General features: G+C 36.8%; 1 protein-coding gene across 1 annotated transcript in view; it reads left to right on the top strand.

Annotated features, from left to right (window-relative positions):
• LOC127522225 (uncharacterized) overlaps positions 1–20,329 on the top strand; it is an 884,749-nt gene that overhangs the window by 285,902 nt on the left and 578,518 nt on the right. The window contains exon 43 of the mRNA XM_051911962.1: positions 4,123–4,296. Coding sequence (XP_051767922.1) covers positions 4,123–4,296 — 174 coding nt within the window. The remainder of the gene's footprint in view (positions 1–4,122; positions 4,297–20,329) is intronic.

Raw genomic sequence — 20,329 nt, 5'->3', positions numbered from 1 at the left:
CCACTGTCAGGCATCACGAGTTCACGTTTTACAGCAGAAACCGACAAGCGCCCTTGTTGTTTGTGTACAGAAACCGATAAGTCCGTTTTAGCGAATCAGCGCACAGTATTCAGGTCAGGTGACAAGGCTTCTAGTCACTTCAGAAAGACGCGCTAGCTGAGGGAAGTTTTGTCAAAGCTGACTAAAAGTGATCGAGGATTTATAATTTCGACTCCTGTAAGTCCTTGTACACCATACACGTCTTACATGCTGGAATGCACAATAAAAAAAACATGATTTGTGAGAATTAATAAAAATGGAGTTAACTGTTTTTGTAAATGAACTCTTCATTTATTTGTGTATTTAAATGTTCAAAGAAAAGTGTTACATCTAAATAACTAACTAGAGCTTGTCTTTAGAGCAATAAGTTTTTTATCTTATCAATCATGTTTGTAATGCAACAGACATTTAGTTGAGAACTGAATTGACTCTTCTGCAGGTTTTTGAGTGCTGCTGCAGATGAAGCCTGTCAGTATGTGGAGAGAGTTGTGGGTAAAAACCCGTTACTCCTGAGAGAGCTGAATCTGAGTGAACATGAACTAGGAGACACACGAGTGAATCAGATCGCTGCTCTGCTGCAGGATAAACACTGTCGACTTAAAACACTGACGTGAGTATTGTTCATTTATTTAAAATATTACATTACTTTTAATTGTAATGTTACTGAAGCTGATAATAATATTTCCTCACGTATTTGAGTCAGAGCAGTTTTTTTCTCAGCTACAACAATGTAAAGAAATACAATTAAACAGGAAATTAAAAACACAATTTAAATGTGACATCAAGCTTTAAATATTTAATTAATAATTTAATTATTTCAGTTACTGTAGAGGGAGATCAATGGTTTTCTTCCAGAGCTTAGAAAACTCTTCAAATAAGTGATAGATTGAAAAAACAGCTGCTCTATAAACACAGAGATGTCTTTCCTAACTTTCACAGGTTAATTCTGTGTAAATTAAATATAAGTGTGTATATATTGATGCTCTTTTTGAACACGACTGCTGAATGTGATCATGTTTACTGATTGCTGGTGTGTAACAAAGTTTTTTGTGACATCAGAACTGTTCATAACTGCTTTCAGTTTAATGTTTGTATTTCACAAAATGTAAAATGTCTAATTTTGGTGCAGCATTTACTGTAACTTTTGAACAAATGCATTTTAGAAATCTGTGATCAGAATCTGCCTGTAATAAGATCCACCAAAGGCAAGTTGTCTGAACACAAGTGCAGCTTTATTCTAGTGATGTTACTCCTGATATCGAGGCCTCGAAGCTTGTGTCGAGAACATCAGGATCTTCCCGCCGGAGCTCCGTATCGAGGCTTGTATTGTTTTAGTGAAATGACGTCACCGGTGACGTTCGAAGCCTCGTTTGAGTGAAGTGCTTCGAGAAGGTGTTCATTTTTGGTGGAACAATGTTTTTTTTTTCCTTTCATGTTACACAAGCACTTCCACTTCTCTCTGTCCAGTCCACCTTAATCACTTTCACTTTTTTATCCGGTTTAAAAAACTTTGTTTTTTCTCGTATGTTCAACAACAGCATTGCCCAGTTACAAAATTATGAAACATTATAAAACAACACTGAACATAAATACTTCACAGAACTAATTATTTATTTATTTGTTTGTGTATGTTAATGTATCATGAACCATGTAACACACATTTTGGTGCTGTCGAACTAAACTTCCTGCACCATATTTCCATTGATCATCATGTGTCTCTGTGTGCATTCAAAGCCTCGAGAAATGAACCACTTTTCAACACATCTGGCTGGAAAGCTTCAAAGCTTCATGAAGCTTCATCTCACCACCACTACTTTATTCAAATAAACATGAACAAAAATTAAAATAACAAAAAAAACACTTGACTAAGGAACATGAACATAAACCTCGCCAACAGCAGTTACAGGAAACAAAGACAGACTAAAGACAATGATAACATGAGGGCTATATATACACACAGACACTAATGAACAAACAAGAAACACCTGAACACAATGAACCAATGAAAACGACCCATGAAACAAGGAACCAATCAGAACATGACACATGAACAGGGGGAGCACATGACAAGATCACATGAGGAGCAAGACTGTGAGAATTATACAAAATAAAAGACATGAAAACATAAACTAAACTAAACCCAGAACAGACGTGACACTGCCTCACGGTGCAGCACTAAAGCAGATGAACCTTTTCCAAAACTTGTTTGATTGTTTTCTGCTTCAGAAAATACTTTCATTCCTTAATCTGTTAATGTTCGTTTATACAATTATTCATTGTTCATGTTCGTTCACAGTGGATTAACTAATGTTATACTAGCACTGTTGAATATCTAATGTGGATAATAAACTATTCTTTAGGAGCTGCTGTGCAGCCAAACAATGTACCAGTTATCAATGTAAAGCTGCTTTGACACAATCTACATTGTAAAAAGCGCTATATAAATAAAGGTGACTTGACTTGACTTGACTTAACAGAAAACTTTTGTATTTAAAACTGTATTAGTAAATGTTGAAACTTACATTAAGGTTATTAAATGCTGTACTAGTGTTGTCCATCATTGGTTCATGTTAACTAATGTAGTTAATGTGAACAAATGAAAGATTATTGTAAAGTGTTAGTGAGTCGACAATGTGTCTGAAAACAACCAACATAAACACATTTGTCCCAGTGATCAAACCAAGAGTGACATTGACACGAAACAACCTTAAAGATGAGATGAAATGAATGTGTAAACTAACATAAACAGATTGATGATTTCAAACTTTGTATTATTACAATGTCAGTAGTATATTTAAATGAACAATGTGTCGTCTTTCTCAATGTTACCTGCACCTGGATATCCCTGTTTATTTGTCAGCAAAAGTCTGCTGGATGAAGCTAAACATGTTAGTTGATCATCATAGATCTGAGTCATTGTCTTTTCTCTTTCTGTCTTCAGTCTGATTAGATGCAGAATTACAGAGAAACAGTGTGTCATCCTGACTTCAGCTCTGAAATCAAACCCGTCACACCTGAGAGAGCTGAACCTGAGCTGGAATAAACTTGGAGACTCTGGAGTGAAAAACCTCAGTGATCTACTGATGAACCCACAATTCAAGCTGGAGAAACTACAGTTAGTATTATTATACTGTATTTATGGTTTAATTTATTTTAAGTCAAGAGGGCACAAGTCACATCATTTGTAGCGCTGCATCTCCATCTGAAGAAAGATTCAGAAATGGTATTAATGGGTTTGTATGTGTATCAGTAAAAAGAGCATTAAACTTTGAAGCATTTTAAACTTTGTGGGTTTAAAAGTGTTTCATATGCTGGAATCTGACAAATCTTTGCTGTGAAACAAGACAGAAGTGAGAACAGACTAAAAATTGTCATGAATGGCTGGTTGTAATGAAGCTTACGATGATGAAGAATACAATAACACTGTCTTTAATCACAAATCTAACATGTAGGAGAGATAAAACACAACCACTTCAACATAAACGACAGAACAATGAACAGACAGAACTAAGAGTTTAAATACACAGACAGAGTAATCAAGGTAAAACAGAACAGCTGCAGGAACTAATTAACAACCAAGAACACTAACTAGGGAACACACACAGACAGCAACACCATGATAATAAAACACAACAAAACTGTTACACAAATAGATTATTCTGAAATGTTACATTTATACTGGACTAATGGTACTTTTCACTAAATCTTCTTTTATTAAACAAAATGTGTATTTAGAGATTGTAAATTACACTCTAGTGACTAAATAATCGATTAATGTACCAAATTTTCTTACATTAATAATGAAAATAGTCCATTTAAATGTTAATTTTCCTATTGTTTCTATATTGATCCTATATATTAATCTACAGTGATAAATTCACTTATTTTTGGGAGTGAGGACGGATCCAGACTTGGATTGTAACTAGTATCCTCAAATGCTCCTGTCTTGGTTTGTTTGTTTATATCATTAAGTTTTCATGTTTTTGCTGGTTTATTAGTGACTGTATGACATTTATTCATGATTCATTTAACTCACACATGAACTGAACATGGATTTGAGTCATTTTCTCTTTCTGTCTTCAGTCTGAGTGACTGCAGTATTACAGAGAAACAGTGTGTCATCCTGACTTCAGCTCTGAAATCAAATCCGTCACACCTGAGAGAGCTGAACCTGAGCTGGAATGAACTAGGAGACTCTGGAGTGAAAAACCTCAGTGATCTACTGATGAACCCACAATTCAAGCTGGAGAAACTACAGTTAGTATCATTATACTGTATTTACCATTTAATTCATTTTAAGTCAACAGGGCACAAGTCACATCATTTGTAGCGCTGCATCTCCATCTGAAGAAAGATTCAGAAATGGTTTTAGTTAATGGATTAGTTCACTTTCACATGAAAATTAGCCCAAGCTTTACTCACCCTCAAGCCATCCTAGGTGAATATGACTTTCTTCTTTCTGATGAACATAATCAAAGAAATATTAATAAATATCCTGACACATCTGAGCTTTATAATGGCAGTGAACGAGATCAATGAGTATGAGCTGAAGAAAGTGTCTCCATCCACATCCATCCAACCTGGTTGGTCGGGCTTCTTTGCAATGCGTTTGTGGGTTGTTTTGAACGAGCTGTAAGCTGTGTGGAGTACGTTTATGATGGATGGATGTGGATCTTCAGCTCATACTCATTGATCCTGTTCACTGCCATTATAAAGCTCAGATGTGTCAGGATATTTATTAATATTTCTTTGATTATGTTCATCAGAAAGAAGAAAGTCATATTCACCTAGGATGGCTTGAGGGTGAGTAAAGCTTGGGCTTGGAAAAGCCAACTTAAGCCGGGGACACACTTAAAGTCGGCATGAAGCGGAAGTTGCGATTGTCTTTTCTTCTCTACTGTGACATCTATCTGAGTGAAACAGCATCTGAAATGAGAGGGCGGTACTTGATTTCTTACTTCGGGAATTGATTGGATCGTTGGAAGTTGGTCGTTGCTAATAAAATGGAGGCAGATCTGAATGCCTGTTTGGGAATTTCTCTCCACCGGACTCACTGCGAGCACCCTCACATTACTGTAAGAACCTCATTTATTGAGGATGACGAGGACGATCAACGGCACTAAACAGCGAGAGAGAGACTGACTGACGGTGTGTGTCCGCCATTATAGCATGTGACAGGAAGAGACGATGAGTCGTTTTGAGGGGGAGAGCAGGTTAATGTTTTTGATTAAAGATTACGAGGGCACATGAATTTTAAAAAAATGTTGAAGTGCACGGATAAATTATTGATAATAAATACTACAATATTCCATAAAAAAATAAGAGTTGTCAATTTTGATTTCATGCCGACTTTAACGATTGTAAGGCCGATTATGAATGTAAATTGATACTTATGACTGATCGCGCTCAAACGCGTCCAGTCAGAGCCAGTTGCGTTCAGTCGGCGATTACAGTCGGTGTTCAGATTCCGTGTGTAAGTATTTAAATCTGCTTCAGTCGCAGGAAACAATCGCTGTGTGTTGAGCTCAGTCTTAGGATGTTTTAGCTAGTCGTTAAATGTGTGCCCAGCTTTACTGAAATGCTGTTTAAACTTATTTTTCTGAGACTAACATTTCTGACTTTAACTCCTCCTAGAGCTTTAAAGCTAGAACTACCAAATTCGGCTCAAACCTTCAGACTGTTCTGACTTAGTGTGCTTTATCTTTTCTAACTGATCGGACTTACGGTTTTCCTAAAAATGACTATTAAAACTTGGAAAAATCCCATTGACTTTCACTGATGGAATGTTCAGATGAGCCACGACTGTTCAAACTCCAACTGACAAAATTCACATTTAAACACACTGAAGCCCATTAGACTCAATTAAACTGACATTCTGTGAACTATTTCTAATCCATTGAAACTCATTCAAACTCATTTAATCTATCTATCTATCTATCTATCTATCTATCTATCTATCTATCTCATAGCAAACCCCCAGAATACCCTAACAACCACATAGCAACACTCTAGCAACCATCCTGAATACCATGTAACATGTAGGAGAGATAAAACACAATTTTATATTAATCTAGAGTGATAAATTCACTTATTTTTGGGAGTGAGGACGGATCCAGACTTGGATTGTAACTAGTATCCTCAAATGCTCCTGTCTTGGTTTGTTCGTTTCTATCATCAAGTTTCCATGTTTTTGCTGGTTTATTAGTGACTGTATGACATTTATTCATGATTCATTTAACTCACACATGAACTGAACATGGATTTGAGTCATTTTCTCTTTCTGTCTTCAGTCTGTTTGGATGCAGTTTTACAGAGAAACAGTGTGTCATCCTGACTTCAGCTCTGAAATCAAACCCGTCACACCTGAGAGAGCTGAACCTGAGCTGGAATAAACTAGGAAACACAGGAGTGAAGCACTTATGTGACGTACTGAAGGATTCACACTGTAAACTGGAGAGATTGAGGTCAGTAACATTCTTCACATACAAGAATCAAAATGCTTAAAATCACTTTAACAGTTTAAACTAAAACACTTTATACTCAATATCTCACAATGAGTCTGAGTTCACATTATATTTGTGCAAAATTCTTCACAGTAATGATTTGTTTGTAAGATAATCTCTCTTCCTCTGTTTATGTCTTTCTAGTCTACTGGACTGTGGCATTACAGATGTTTCTTCTTTAACTCAGTCTTTGACTAACTCAAAAGCACTGCAGTTTTTAAAAGATCTTGATCTGAGATTAAATAAGATTGGAGACTCAAAGCAGCGGCTCAGAGACGTGCTACGAGACTCAAACTGTGACCTGAGGTGAGGAAACATCACTGTGATATTAAAGAGATCTTCATTTACCTCTGATATGTGAACAAACCTTTCAGATTTTCATGAAAGGAAATTATCATTAATCTTTATTGCAACAAAGGGTTTGTGTGAGAACAAAATGTGAAGTTATTAAAATGTTCAACACAAAGGAGGAAAGAGAACAAAAGCACACTGTCACAGCTTTATTCAACAACACCTGCTTTATTAACTGTGTCAGTAGTGAATCATTTCAGTTTGAAAATAGACTTGGTCAGATTGTAGGAAAACGCTGCACTCCTGCTAAAATCAGTGCGTTCAGCTTCAGCTCACAGCCGTCCAGCCTCACATGAGAAATGTCTCTGTCTCTAGTGTGTTTTTAGTTTGACAAGCAACACATCACACTACTTTACACTCACTTTACTTTCAGTTATTTACTAAGAGCCTTACAAACATGTTTAAACTAGAGGACAAACAGCTTTAAATAAACGATTGTGTTTTAATTCAGAATATCATTTGTATTTGCTCCCTGTGGTTTATTCATACGCCGTACACTCATTAGTTTCTTCTTTACAGTCACTCAATAGGAGTCACACCAACACAAACACACAAACAGATCAACATGATTCATTTTTAAATGTATTATATTTAAAACACAAATATCTCTGCAGGATCATGTAAAGTCAGTAATTAATCTGATTACAGGAATTTAATGTAACTTCTTTTTACTCAAAAAGCAGTGATTGAAATATAGGAACTAATTTGCACTTTGAACACTGATTGTTTTCTCTTCTGTTTCACCTTACAGCGTAGCTGAAGATCAATCGCCAAACACCTCTGGTGGATTGTTTAAATCATTGTTTAAATCTCTGAAATCATCATAAGAGGAGCAGTAATCATCAGGTGATCCACAGAAGAGTCTCACTACTGTGTCTATGAGGAGAAATAAATGTGTGATTAATGTGTAAATGTGTTTCATACAGATGGAAGAGACTCAGACTTTACAATGAAATAAAGCAGCATGTGTGTTAGAAACATGTGATATTGAATGATTAATGTTGCTTTAGTATTCAGACAAATGATGGTTTAGTTTTATTTAAAGGAGGAACAGGAGGAAGAAGCTCAGATGAGTCTGTCAGCAGAAATCTTCAGGCTCTTCAGTATCAGGCCTACAAATATAATAATGTTTGGATTAAACTCATCCAAAATGATTAAAATGTTTATAATCATAAACGTGATTGTCAAGTATAGCACATAAATGTGTCAAAATATGAAGTACATGTTACTTCAAACATTTACATTATCTCTCTTACATTTTATGCACAGAATATATTTGCTTATTTTTGTTATTCTGTTTTATTTTATATTAAGTTATCTATGTGTCTGTTGTTAATGCAGGCCCGGCGTCAAAGGGGGGGCTTGGGGGGGCTTAGCCCACCCTGCGATGATCTCAAGCCCCCTTTCCCAAGCCTGGCAGAAGAGAACTTAAAAACGTAATTAAATTGTACAATGTGACATAAAATGTGATGTGTAATTTCAGTTAAAAAAAATAAAAACAAAACGTTACTCATTTTAAATTGAATCGAGTTTTAATCATACCATAACCACTAAAAAAATATCAGGCAAAAATCAGACATGACTGTCAGACTGATAGTAGGCGGAGATTTGTCTCCTAGTAACGCTAGCCTATCAGGGAGCTTCTTACAATTGCGTGTGATTCATTAATGATAGCTAACGTTAGATAGATTACCATAAGGCAGTATAAAAATGGATATACGGAAATATATGACAAATCGGTCCCATAGTTTGCCAGATGCGATCGTACAGTTGCAAGCATCCAACAGCAACTCGGTAGACACGCCAGTTGACAAGACACCAACATCGATTGATCCTCTGCCCTCATGCTCCAGCTCATGCACGTCTGGACCGCCAAGAGTGCCCCTCGACCTTGGTGAGGATAAACCGAATCAGGTTAAGACGTTTTCCTCTTCGCCTTTGCTACAACCAGCATCGATCATTTGTTACATGGTATACGTCACGGGAGTGGTTGGAATACTCCGTGGAAGCAGATGCTGCATTTTGTTTTCCATGCAGGAAATACTTAATTTCTCCATCAGACTCAGCTTTCACTGTAAGGGGCTTCAGTGATTGGAAGCACGCTGTAGAGGCGGGAAAAGGCCTTAACAAACAAAAAAAGGCCTTAAAAAACAAAAGTATGGCACTCTGGAAAGAGAGAAAAACGGGCTGAAAGTGGACTTGAAATTTCCACTATGGTTAACAGTAACCAATTAGCTAGGAATCGCTACTACCTCTCTTCTGTAGTGGACATGATTGAATTTCTTGTTGTGAATCATTTGCCACTAAGGGGAAGCACAGATGCTTTTGATAGTCTAACAGAGGATGGAAGTGGACTTTTCCTTTCATTATTCGAATATACCCTCCGAAAAGACCCAGAGTTAAGGAGTGTTATGAAGACAATACCACGCAATGCAACGTACAGTTCTCACGAAATTCAAAATGACGTCATTGCAAACATGAGCAGTCTGGTGACTGAAGAAATAGTTCGAGAAGTTGCAGACTCCTGGTACACAATCAAAGTAGATGGCACACATGACCCAACTGGAATGGAAAATATTTCCATAATCGTTCGCTTTGTTAAGGACAATTATCAAGTCACAGAGCGACTTCTTTCCATGACAACAACTGAAAAAGGGGATGCCCAGACCCTGACCCACACAATAATTACAGAGCTTGAAAAGAACGGGCTCAGTACTTCTAAAATATTTAGCCAGGTGTATGACGGGGCCTCTCTCATGTCTGGAAAAAATGGAGGAGTACAGAAAATTTTGCAGGACAAATTAGGAAGAGTGATTCCGTATGTGCATTGCTTCAATCATCAGCTCCATCTTGTGGTAGTTCATGCAATATCCACAGAGCCTGCGGTTGAAGACTTCTTTAATGTGTGTAATTTGCTTTATAAATTCATAAAGAAGCCAACCGTTGCCGTCTTGTACGGAGGGCAGCAACTTAAGAGATTACTTGAACAGCGATGGACAGGGCATCTTCAAACGGTAAAAACAATTCTGAATTCTTTTCAAGACATCACTGAATTGTTAGCCGTGATCAGTGGAAACCGCAGATACGAGATGGAGGTGCGCATGGAAGCAGCTGGCCTGATTAGGGAAGTATCAGAGACGAGCTTCAAGTTCATTGCCCACATGGTGTATAAGATTCTACAGCTGCTTGATGCTCCAAACAAACTGATGCAGTCAGAGGACATGGACCTTCTAAGTGCTGTCAAATTAGTTACATGTGCTTCAGAATGCCTTACGAATTTGCGCAGTGAATCTGACTTCTTAGAGCTGTGGGAGAAGGCTGACGAGACTGAAATGCCAAGACCCCCCAAACGAAAGCGCACCATCAACAAAGGCCTTCAAGATTATCTGCTGGAGGAAAGCATTGGCCAGGCTCAAGGTGATTTGGGAAATCAAGAAGAGCTCAGACGATTATACTACAGTACTTTGGACGCAGTGCTTGCAGAAATCTCGAGCGTTTCGAAGAAAGAAATAGCAAGTTAATTGAAGCTCTTTCAGCTTTTGATCCACAGTATGACAGCACTTTCTTGAATGCGCAACTCGTACAAGATATGATGAACTTAACTAATTCGGAAGTGATTCATTCAGAATTTGTTGTGGCCCGTCAATTCCTGTGTAAAGTACTGGCTAGCTCGATTTCTAGTGGCGAGAAATTAACTCTCAAACAAATACTCCAGGAGCATCATACCACGCTTGAAGCTATGCCTAGTGTACTCGCCGCAATGAAATGTGCGCTGACATTTGGAGCTTCTACAGCTACGTGCGAAAACTCATTTTCTACTCTGAAAAATGTGTTCACGGACAATCGAAGGAGCATGCTACATCAGCGAAAGGCACATTTAGTGCAACTGGCATTTGAAAGAGACTTGACAAGAAAATTTCGGGATGAATGGAAAGATGCTCTACTGAGAAGGTTCAACGAGAGTAAGCGCCGCAGACTCCAGCTGTTCTAGCAGGTTGGTGTTATTTTATTTATTATATAATGCGTTCATAATGTTTGTTTATAATGTCATCTTATTTGAATCCTGACTTTTTAAAAAATGTTTGCGTAAAGTTTGAACCAGTTCTGATGTGCATCGGGCCAGTGCAAAATTATAATACATTTTTCTTCTTTGCGAATAGTGACATAGCAGAAGGGATAGCCCCCCCTGGTAAAATGTCCTTGCGCCGGGACTGTGTTAATGTACAGATATACAGTATATTGTCTTTGTTCTGTGGATGGAGTCTCTTCTAGTCAGACCAACTAAACATTTTACCAGTTAACAGCATTTGTGTGTCTTTCACTTGCTCTGGTCTAGATTGTCCAATGCATTTTGTTTAGCAATTATAATTTCACCACATTTACATTCACATGCAAATAAAATCATACATATAAAGTTCAGAACAATTGTTTTTGTTTGAAAAGTTCACTTGTCTGTTGTATTATTGAAGCTACATGAGCAGATGCAGAGAGATTCTCCTTAAATAAAGGTGAAGTTGTAGATGTTAAACATAAAATCATATGAGCGATCTTTAGGATTGTTGGAGAAGAAATCATGCTGGGCTGCGTTTCTCTAAGCATTGTGAGCCTCCAGCTTCCAGTATGAATGAAACAGAAATGACATGAGAATGTTTAGCTCTCCATCTTGCTAAGATCGCCTCATTTTGGGTAAAAATAGAAAAATAATAATACTAAAGTACTTTGTAACGTAGTAACTTGAGTAGTTTTTCCAGCAAACTACTTATTTACTCTTACTTGAGTCAAATTATTTTTCAGTACTTCTTGTACTCAAGTAAATTATTTCTTAAATAGCAATACTTTCCCAGGGTCTCTAATACAGACTACCTTCTGTCCTCAGTAAAGTGTAAACTACACAAGTCTGGGACCTTGATTAATACAAATTTCAATTGCTAGCTCATGTTTCCATTTGAAAGAGTTTTCTGTCTTGGTCTGAGTATTTAAAGAGATGTTGCAGGAGGCTCAAGGCGCAATTCTGTAATCAGATCAGCCCGTAACGCAGCGTCTTCCAGACACTCAGCGTTATGTGTTTTCCAGATGTCAGGTACATCTTTTACTCTATTTCTGAGCATTTGATGTTTTGTATCAATTATTTTTGAATTATGTAATTGGGATGATACATTTACCTGACTAATAATAAATTGTTACCTTTGGATTTATTCTGACTTACTCTGAAATTTTTGACTCAAGTAGATTAAGTGAAGGCTTATGTTACTGCAAATCTGCGTCCAGGGTTAAGTACATACTAGGGGCCTCATTTATAAAATGTTACGCAGAAACCTTCCTAAATTTGATCTTACGATCATTTCTCAGATGTGCGTACGTGTGATTCATAGAATGAACGTACACACAGAAAACAAGCATACGCCTCTCTTTCAGATGTGAAATCTATAAATCGCAATTGATCTTGAACTTGGGCGCAGCTGAATGGTTTCAGTTCTCCGCATTGTAAACAACACCTAATTAATGTAATTTACATATAAAAGATCACCACACATCATCCAAATCCTTTCGTTTAGAATAGCGAGCTGCAAGAATAGCTTAGATTTCCAAAAACCTTTAAGCGTACACACACTCTAAGATCAAATCTGTGTGTGCACATGCTTTATAAATGAGGCCCTAGATCTCACGTTAGATGGAGCATAAGGCACATCAGGTGGGATTCTAGATCTCTGACTAACTGCTCGACTTTAGTTAAGCTGTTATGCAGTCGCTTATAGGGGGCTACATGGGTACCTTTTAACAATAGCAAGCATGGGCGGCATTGTTAAATTGCTTTAGCCATAACCTCTGACTAATGACTGGACTGACAAGTTTGTGACCGTGAGACCCGCGTTAAACCGCCGTCACGAGGCTCTCTAAGCGACATAGATTCCTAATGAACGAGCACAATAAGACTAAAGAGTTAAATAGCATTATCAGATTTCTAGATAAATTATTATATAGTCAATAATCAATTGGCATTCTAACCTAAATTCGAGGTCATAATAAAATGGAGTCAGATAATAGTTTAATTGGAATTAAACTATATTGCCACGCTGAAAAGACCGAACGCACAAGAAACCTTCCCCGCCCCTATGGGAAACCGTCGTTGGGCTGATTGGGTGGGCCTTACACAATTGTGTTACATGGTGGTCTATGGATCTGGCTCTTCCTCTGTCAAAATGGAGGGGTTGAGGGTCTGTCCAAATAAATTTCCCCTTTTCCACTTGACGAAGTTGAATGCACTTCAAAATGGCAACAGGGATTCCCCCAAGGGGAAGTTAAACATTATTGCTATGACATGGAAGAAAGCAGAGAAACAGGGAAGGTGAATTCAGGTCAGGATAAGGACTTCTGTATTTTGGGAATATTTTGGATACTGGAGCGATGAGAGCCAGGTAATTTGCAAGACCTGTCAAACTATTGTTGCGGCAAAACAAAGAAGGGGCCATTCCCACACACAACACATTTCTTGTGGTTAAAAACAGACATGTATTTTAAAAGTTGAACTTCTTTTACCTTTACCATGTAAAATGGCGTGTAATGCACAAGATGGTGCAAAAGACACAAGCGCAACAATTAAAAGAAGTCCGTCTAGCATGTTTAACTAGAAAAACAATAGCACGTGAACAAACATCAAAAAGAGTTTAAAAAGGCATAAAGAAATAACTGATGCCAACACGTATCATTTATGCAAAGATATGGTGTCCGCAAATTTCTTCATTAAAGCCTGCTTACAAAAAAACAACACAGACAAGAATGTTTGTAGGGAAATATAGTTTCAAAATTGTGATTAAAATCAAAATTGGAATATGGATCAAAACATTGTGATTGAGATTTTTTGTCCATAATTGCACAGCCCTGGCCAGTATGTGCACTTACAGTCTTGTGGATTTACAGTGGCTGTCTCGTGTGAGTGATCCTGAAGTCCACAAGACTGTAGGGTGTCCCATTTTGTCATTTTAGGTTTCAGAAGGGTGCTTGCGAACGCCTCCTGTGTGGTCGATATGCACCTTCAATGCGCACTTTTACAGAGCCTGTGAGCTTCACAGCAGACTTCTACCCGACAGTCAACGCAGCATTACATCACGAACGTGTGGACTCAGAGGAAGATCGCAAGTGTTTAGGGTGCCATTTGGGACAGGGCCATAGAAATGAACGACGGACTGTAAACTGAATCCTACCTGTCGCAAAATTACCAGTAACTTTTAAAACAGCATTTTTTTCTGGTGTAAACTCAATATAGCTCACTTCAAAATAGTGTACATTATAGATCAGATGACAGGCTGTCAATATATTAAGTGATTTGTTTCTCCACAAAAGCAGTTTATTCAATGTACTGAAGCCTCTTCTCCATTGACATCTGTTAAATCCCTATTAGTTTAGGGGGATCACAGGGACGTCAACAAACCAGAACAGAACTAATTAGAACAACCTTCTACAAAACAGAAGGAGACTTAAGCAGACCATCAACAAAGCTTGAGCATAAGTAAAGCTTTACTGAAAATAAATTAAACGTATTTACATATTTACAGAAAAATCAAACAAAAAAAAAAAGCACAAAAAGGTGAAAAGGGAACAAGAGTGTTGCCAACAAAAAGAAAAAGAAAATCTTACTAAAAAACAAAACACAAAATAAATCTGCCTTCTCTAACTAAAACAAAACTTACAACTGATGGCAACCACTTCTTGCCTGATGTTACTAGACAGAGTTGAGGTCTATGTGTTGCGACATGTAGGGCCCCTAACCTGTTCCCAATTCAAAAATAAAGGAAAGAAAAAAAACTGAAAAGCTTTACAACAAAAACCACAAGCAGAACAAAAGAGTCTTCTTCTATGTATCGGCCATCTTGGGTTTTTATAGGCTTTGGTAATCTCAAGTCTCTGTGTGTGATTGGCTAATCACAAGGCAGGCAGCAATTGGCTGGAACAACTGCAAACGGATGAACCAATAGAGGGCAGACTCCTGCAACAGAAACACACAGAACGTGTGATTTTTTTTCCCAAACCAGGGGCACGTTCAAGCTCAAACCGGTGCACAACATTTTGCTACGGTTTCCGGGTTGAACGACATGTTTCCTGGAAACGGTGTGCAACGGGGTTTGAGATACATTTTCTCTTGTTTGGTGGGTGTGTCAAAAATGTCAGCCCAATCAGCAGCAACATGTATATAAACCACGCGGTATTAAAGAGACAGCAATGGGTCCAAGTAAAGTCGTTTACAAATGTGTCCGCTGCAGCTCGCTATACGCAACAATTGAAGATATTAGAAGACACATGATTGTCGTAAGAGTTTTATAGTAAAAATATAGCATATCAACATGATGATGTAGCTGTTTATATTTTTGCTTCATTGCAAGGCAAGTTTATTTATATACAAAATTTTGCAGTATTAAACACATATTTATACCGATTTCATCAGGCTCTGAAAATTCTTCACAAAGAACACAAAGAATGTCCTTCTCGGCTGCCATAGTTGCAATTCTTGCGTCATCAGAACAGCACCACCGTTTCCGTTAAAAAACGTTTTTTGTCGGGACTGAACGCAGCCCTGATTTCACCAAGTGCAACATGTTTCTGGATCAACATTTCAATCAACCAATCAGATTTGAGGGACAAGTTTACCGTTTATAAGTTTAGGCTTACAGTCAGAGTTAGGTGCTTCTACATCAGTGTTATTCACTATCATTTCCCTCTGATTTTGAGCTTTGTTGTAAAGTTGTGGTTTGTGATTTTATTTTAGTAAAAATTTTCATAGGGTTGAACTATAATCTCTAAATTTTCATGAAAAAGATGATGATGGACTTGATCAAACTGAGCTCAACAGACTTCATGATCAAAGGAAACATTGTAAGTTCATTAAAAAGTAAAATGACAAGTTAAATGAAGCTGAACTCGATTGGAGTGTTATTTGTTGCAAATCTACATTTATTTCTGAATTTGTATATTCCTATTCTTTATTTGTGCATTTTTTTTATTTGGATTCTTTTAATTGTGGCATATTTCTTTGTCTATATGTTCATACTGAAGATAAAAGAACAAAATGAATAAAAAATATTAAAATGACTCACCAATAAATATGCAGCAGAATTTGTCCATTTCTCTTAAATAAACGTACATTTTGATAGACAAATAGGCTAAATAAACAAAACATACATGCATAAAATATGTGGATGAGTGAAAACATCTACTTTATGATTTATTTGTTGATTTTGGCAGATCTGCTCCTCTTACCACACAGTAATTCAACTCCAGTGAAGCTCCATCTACAGCAATTCACCAATAATATTTCCATCAGTCTACAAGTACTGACGGGAGAAGCTCTTCGAAAACTCTGAATCACTTGAACCAATTGACTCACAAAATGATTCACTGTTTCGAAGCGCACGAAACGCCTCACGCTGACAACACCTGCTGGTCAAATCTGTGTAAATGCAACGAAAACGTCTCAGTCCGTCTCCGACCGCGCCGCGCCGCCAGGGCAGGGACCGGCCCTCGTACAGCAGGCACTCGAGGTCACAGTAACCACAACACTTACCATGCTTTTAATGCCTAATAATGTAAAATCCAAAAATTGTAAGGTAAATCAGCACTTTTTTCCTATATATAATCCTATTTATTATATATAATGATATTATATATAACACTTTATCAAACATTTTATCAAGCATTTGTTAGAGCATAGTCTCAAAGTCTTAATAATTCACAAGATTTAACTAGTTGTCAAATTCATATAATATTTGTACATATTCATATTTATACTCATACATAATCCAGCGGCTTTTACTCCTGCTGCTGTCATTGGCTACTGCCTCAATTCCTGTACATATTTATGGAGATATTTGTAAATCAGTTGTGCCCCTTCTTGGAAAGTAGTGGGATGTCCCACACAGTCAGAAAGTTTATATTAATTTCATTGTATTCTTCAAAATGATTGTAAATTGGGCCCCGTCTGTTCATGTCACATGATACATGATGTCTCTCCGCACCTCATAACCTCTGCTTGTAAGAGTGGAAATGCTAATTTGATTCTCACATAGGTGTTTCGGGTCACAGACTTGCTTTTATTTTAAATTGAATAAATATTTTTTGCAGAAAAAGAGTGGATCTGAAAGAAGTAAACAACACAAGCTGCTGGAGAGAACAGCACCTGACATTAGAAATAACGCTCTAAAATGAGCAGCTAAACCTTTACATGCTTTAACAAGTTTTTATTTTTAACTTCTTAGGAAAGAGGAATGTCAATTTGTTCTAGAATAAATTGAGATTTTAAAGTGAACATTACTTGTAAGCAAACAGAAATAATCTCTAAAGCCTCTGAAGATGGTCTCAACTCCACTAGATCAAAACAGCTTCAAAATGAATCAAATATAAAATGCTTCCTCAGGTCAGGTCAAGTAATATATAGTGTTTTTGGGTGAAGAACAGTTAATTGATTGACGTCTGTAGGTGTCAACAACACTGTCTATGACATGCAGAAATCACATACTCTGGGTGGACTTATAAACGTGTTAAGATAAATAAATATATATTAAATTAAAAATTATAGATATTCCATATTTTTATAGATATAGAGAGCCTGTCTTTAGAGGCCGTCAAAAATTTGGACACAAGAATTTTCTAATGAATTTCGCTTTTTTTTCTTCTTTGAAAGTAAAAAAATAATTGAAAACAAACAAACAAAAAAATAATAAAAAGGTTAAAACATGTATGTTTCACTGTGGATTTCAGATATATCTCAGAAGAAAACAGCAGACGGATCCTCAGTGTTGTGAGAGAGAGTTTCATATGGGCTGCACAAGATGGTGTTTGTAATGTTTATTTCCCCTGTGTGTTTCTATAAATTACTGCATTTATTTTTGTGCAAGTGTGAAGTTGTCTTGGTTTTTTTCTGTATCTGTTTGTATAAAGAAGGATAAATGAAAGTCATAGCCAGAAGGTGTTTTCCATAGCCAATACTTGGCTTAGCCTCATTGTTTGTTTGTTTATAAATACTGCTGCCTGTTGCCAGCATATTTGAGGTCTAAATCAACTTTGGATGGTAAGAAACCAACAAACAGAGTGTATAGTAAAAGAGCTATGACCCCACCTGCGGCCATCTTGGTTCCACTGCGTGCGGAGTCTGCTGCCTTTCACGACATGTTTGTCATAAGAGTTTTATAATAAAAATATAGCATATCAATATCAATGTAGTTGTTTATATTTTTGCTTCATTGCAAGGATCTTTCTTTTCCATGAAAGATCGAAGTAAAACATTCACAATAATAATTCGCATCTTTCAAGATCAAGTGTCATTACAAAAACAAAGTACACAAGTCACTAACCTAATCCTTCAGTACCTCACATGGATACTGCCTCTCTCCCAAAAATCAAACAGTATGAGGAAAAAATACATTTGAATTGTGCCATTCATTTGCTCAACAAGGCCATTAGACTGGGGATGGTATGGAGAACAGAGACTCCTGGTGATGCCCAGTTTCTCACACAGGCTAAAATTGACCTTTGGGAGAAAAAAAAATGCATTTTCATGTCGTTATATCAATTTATTTTAACTTGATTTGTTTTTAAATAACCCTGTTTACAAACTCTCTTCCCTAATCTGTTAAAAGTCACTTTGGTGCTCCAAATTTGTATTTGAGAGGATAGGCTTTAGACCACTTGGTAAAATAGTCCACCATAACACACATATACTGGTGGCCATTTTCACTCAGCTTGCCTACAAGATCCATCCCAATTAATTCCAGTGGTACTGTGTCCTGAAATGGGAATCTGTGTTTTAAATATTCAGGACTAAGGCTATAACATCTTAAAAGTATGTTAATATAACATACTTTCTCCTTTATTGATTTTTTTCTGGTCTGACACTGAGCTGTCTGAAAGAAGAGAAGTGGGTCAAGAGCATTGTAATGTAATATTGTAAACAACAACAACATCTAATATGGCATGTTTAACAATGAACTTACCCACTTGCAGATGTCCTGCTCCATGCCAGGCCATTAAAATCTAGGAATAATGGCATGTAAGTTTCCTCAGTGTCCTCCAAGAGGATCTGTGTGGAATTCCTCAAAGATATTGTGTTCCTCCTCAGGTGAAAGGACAACTCCAGTCAAACGCTGACTCTCGTCTTTTTCTTCTGATGTAATGCAGTTCTCCATCTGATGGAATCATGTTATATTAGTAAATAAAGCTCACGATTGTATTTCCTTTTTGTGGTGTGAAACAACTTAACTCACCATTACCCTTCAGTGTGAAATTTTCACATTGTCTCTTTATATAATGGTGCTGGATATTGGTTATCCTAAAAAACTTTGATTTGATTTGATTTACTTGGATCAATTTGCCTTGGCAGGATGGCTTAGTAACAGTGATGCCAGTGATGACACTGAATTTATAGACCTTTTCATCTGTTCCTAATTATTAGCAGGCAAAATCATTGATAGCACATAATGTGATGAATTAGGTAGGAAAGAGAATATGTTAATGAGGTTGGTACCACTCAAATGAAATTAACTAGCATAATTCAAATTTATATTATGTATAAAGAGACCCACAACTTTTAATTTTATCTGATAAAACTGACAGGCTGATAGTGATGTATACTGTCTTTTAGAATATTAGTCATATTTGTAATTATTCATCATCACTGTATGATAATATGTTCTGCTTATTTCAGTCATGAAAAGTTGTGGATGCCACTGAGAGGTTTTTACAGGACTTTAATACAAAAGACCGTATGGAAGCTGGAAAAAACGTCAGTAAGAAAGATCCTACAGCATGGTTCATTTTTAATTGTTAAACATTTGTAAAACACTTAATTATGTCTCACTGAAAATATAAACATGCCATATGTGATACACAAATTGTGGAAAAAATACCATCCTGTGTTCATCATACATAATAAAGAGTTTGGCTTTGAATCCTGCACATGTTTTCAACTGTCAGGAACACAAGTGGTCTGGTTAGAGATCAGTGTGTAGTAGGTCAAATGAAAAGCTGGAGTCATGAACTCAGAGAATTTACTGAAGATAAAGTGCAAGTAGTTCTGTTAAGCTATTTGAATCATTTAGAAAAAAAATAAAACAATATCTGAAACATTGTGCTCTTATAATTCCTAAGCCAATGCAAAATGTTGATTTCAAATCAGTCATAAATCCAGGATGAAACTTCTTAACCAAGATGAACATTCCTGGAGTCCATTGGTAAAGTCACACACCTGCATAATACCAAACAAGCCCTGCAATCACAACATTAAAAGAACAAGCATTCTTCCCTCTTCAAGGTTGAGTTTCATCAAAACCCACAAAAATCTTAGCTTCATTCAACTAAAACAAAAACAACAGGATAGAATACTTTCACACAGAGCAGAATCTAACAGTGCATGAGATAGTTACCTTCATATTCACCTTACTTTTCAGCTA

The sequence above is a fragment of the Ctenopharyngodon idella genome, chromosome 2, assembly GCF_019924925.1.
Source record: "Ctenopharyngodon idella isolate HZGC_01 chromosome 2, HZGC01, whole genome shotgun sequence".
Taxonomy (NCBI): domain Eukaryota; kingdom Metazoa; phylum Chordata; class Actinopteri; order Cypriniformes; family Xenocyprididae; genus Ctenopharyngodon; species Ctenopharyngodon idella.
The sequence above is the reverse complement of the archived record's forward strand: the minus strand, read 5'-3'. Positions and strand labels throughout refer to the sequence as shown.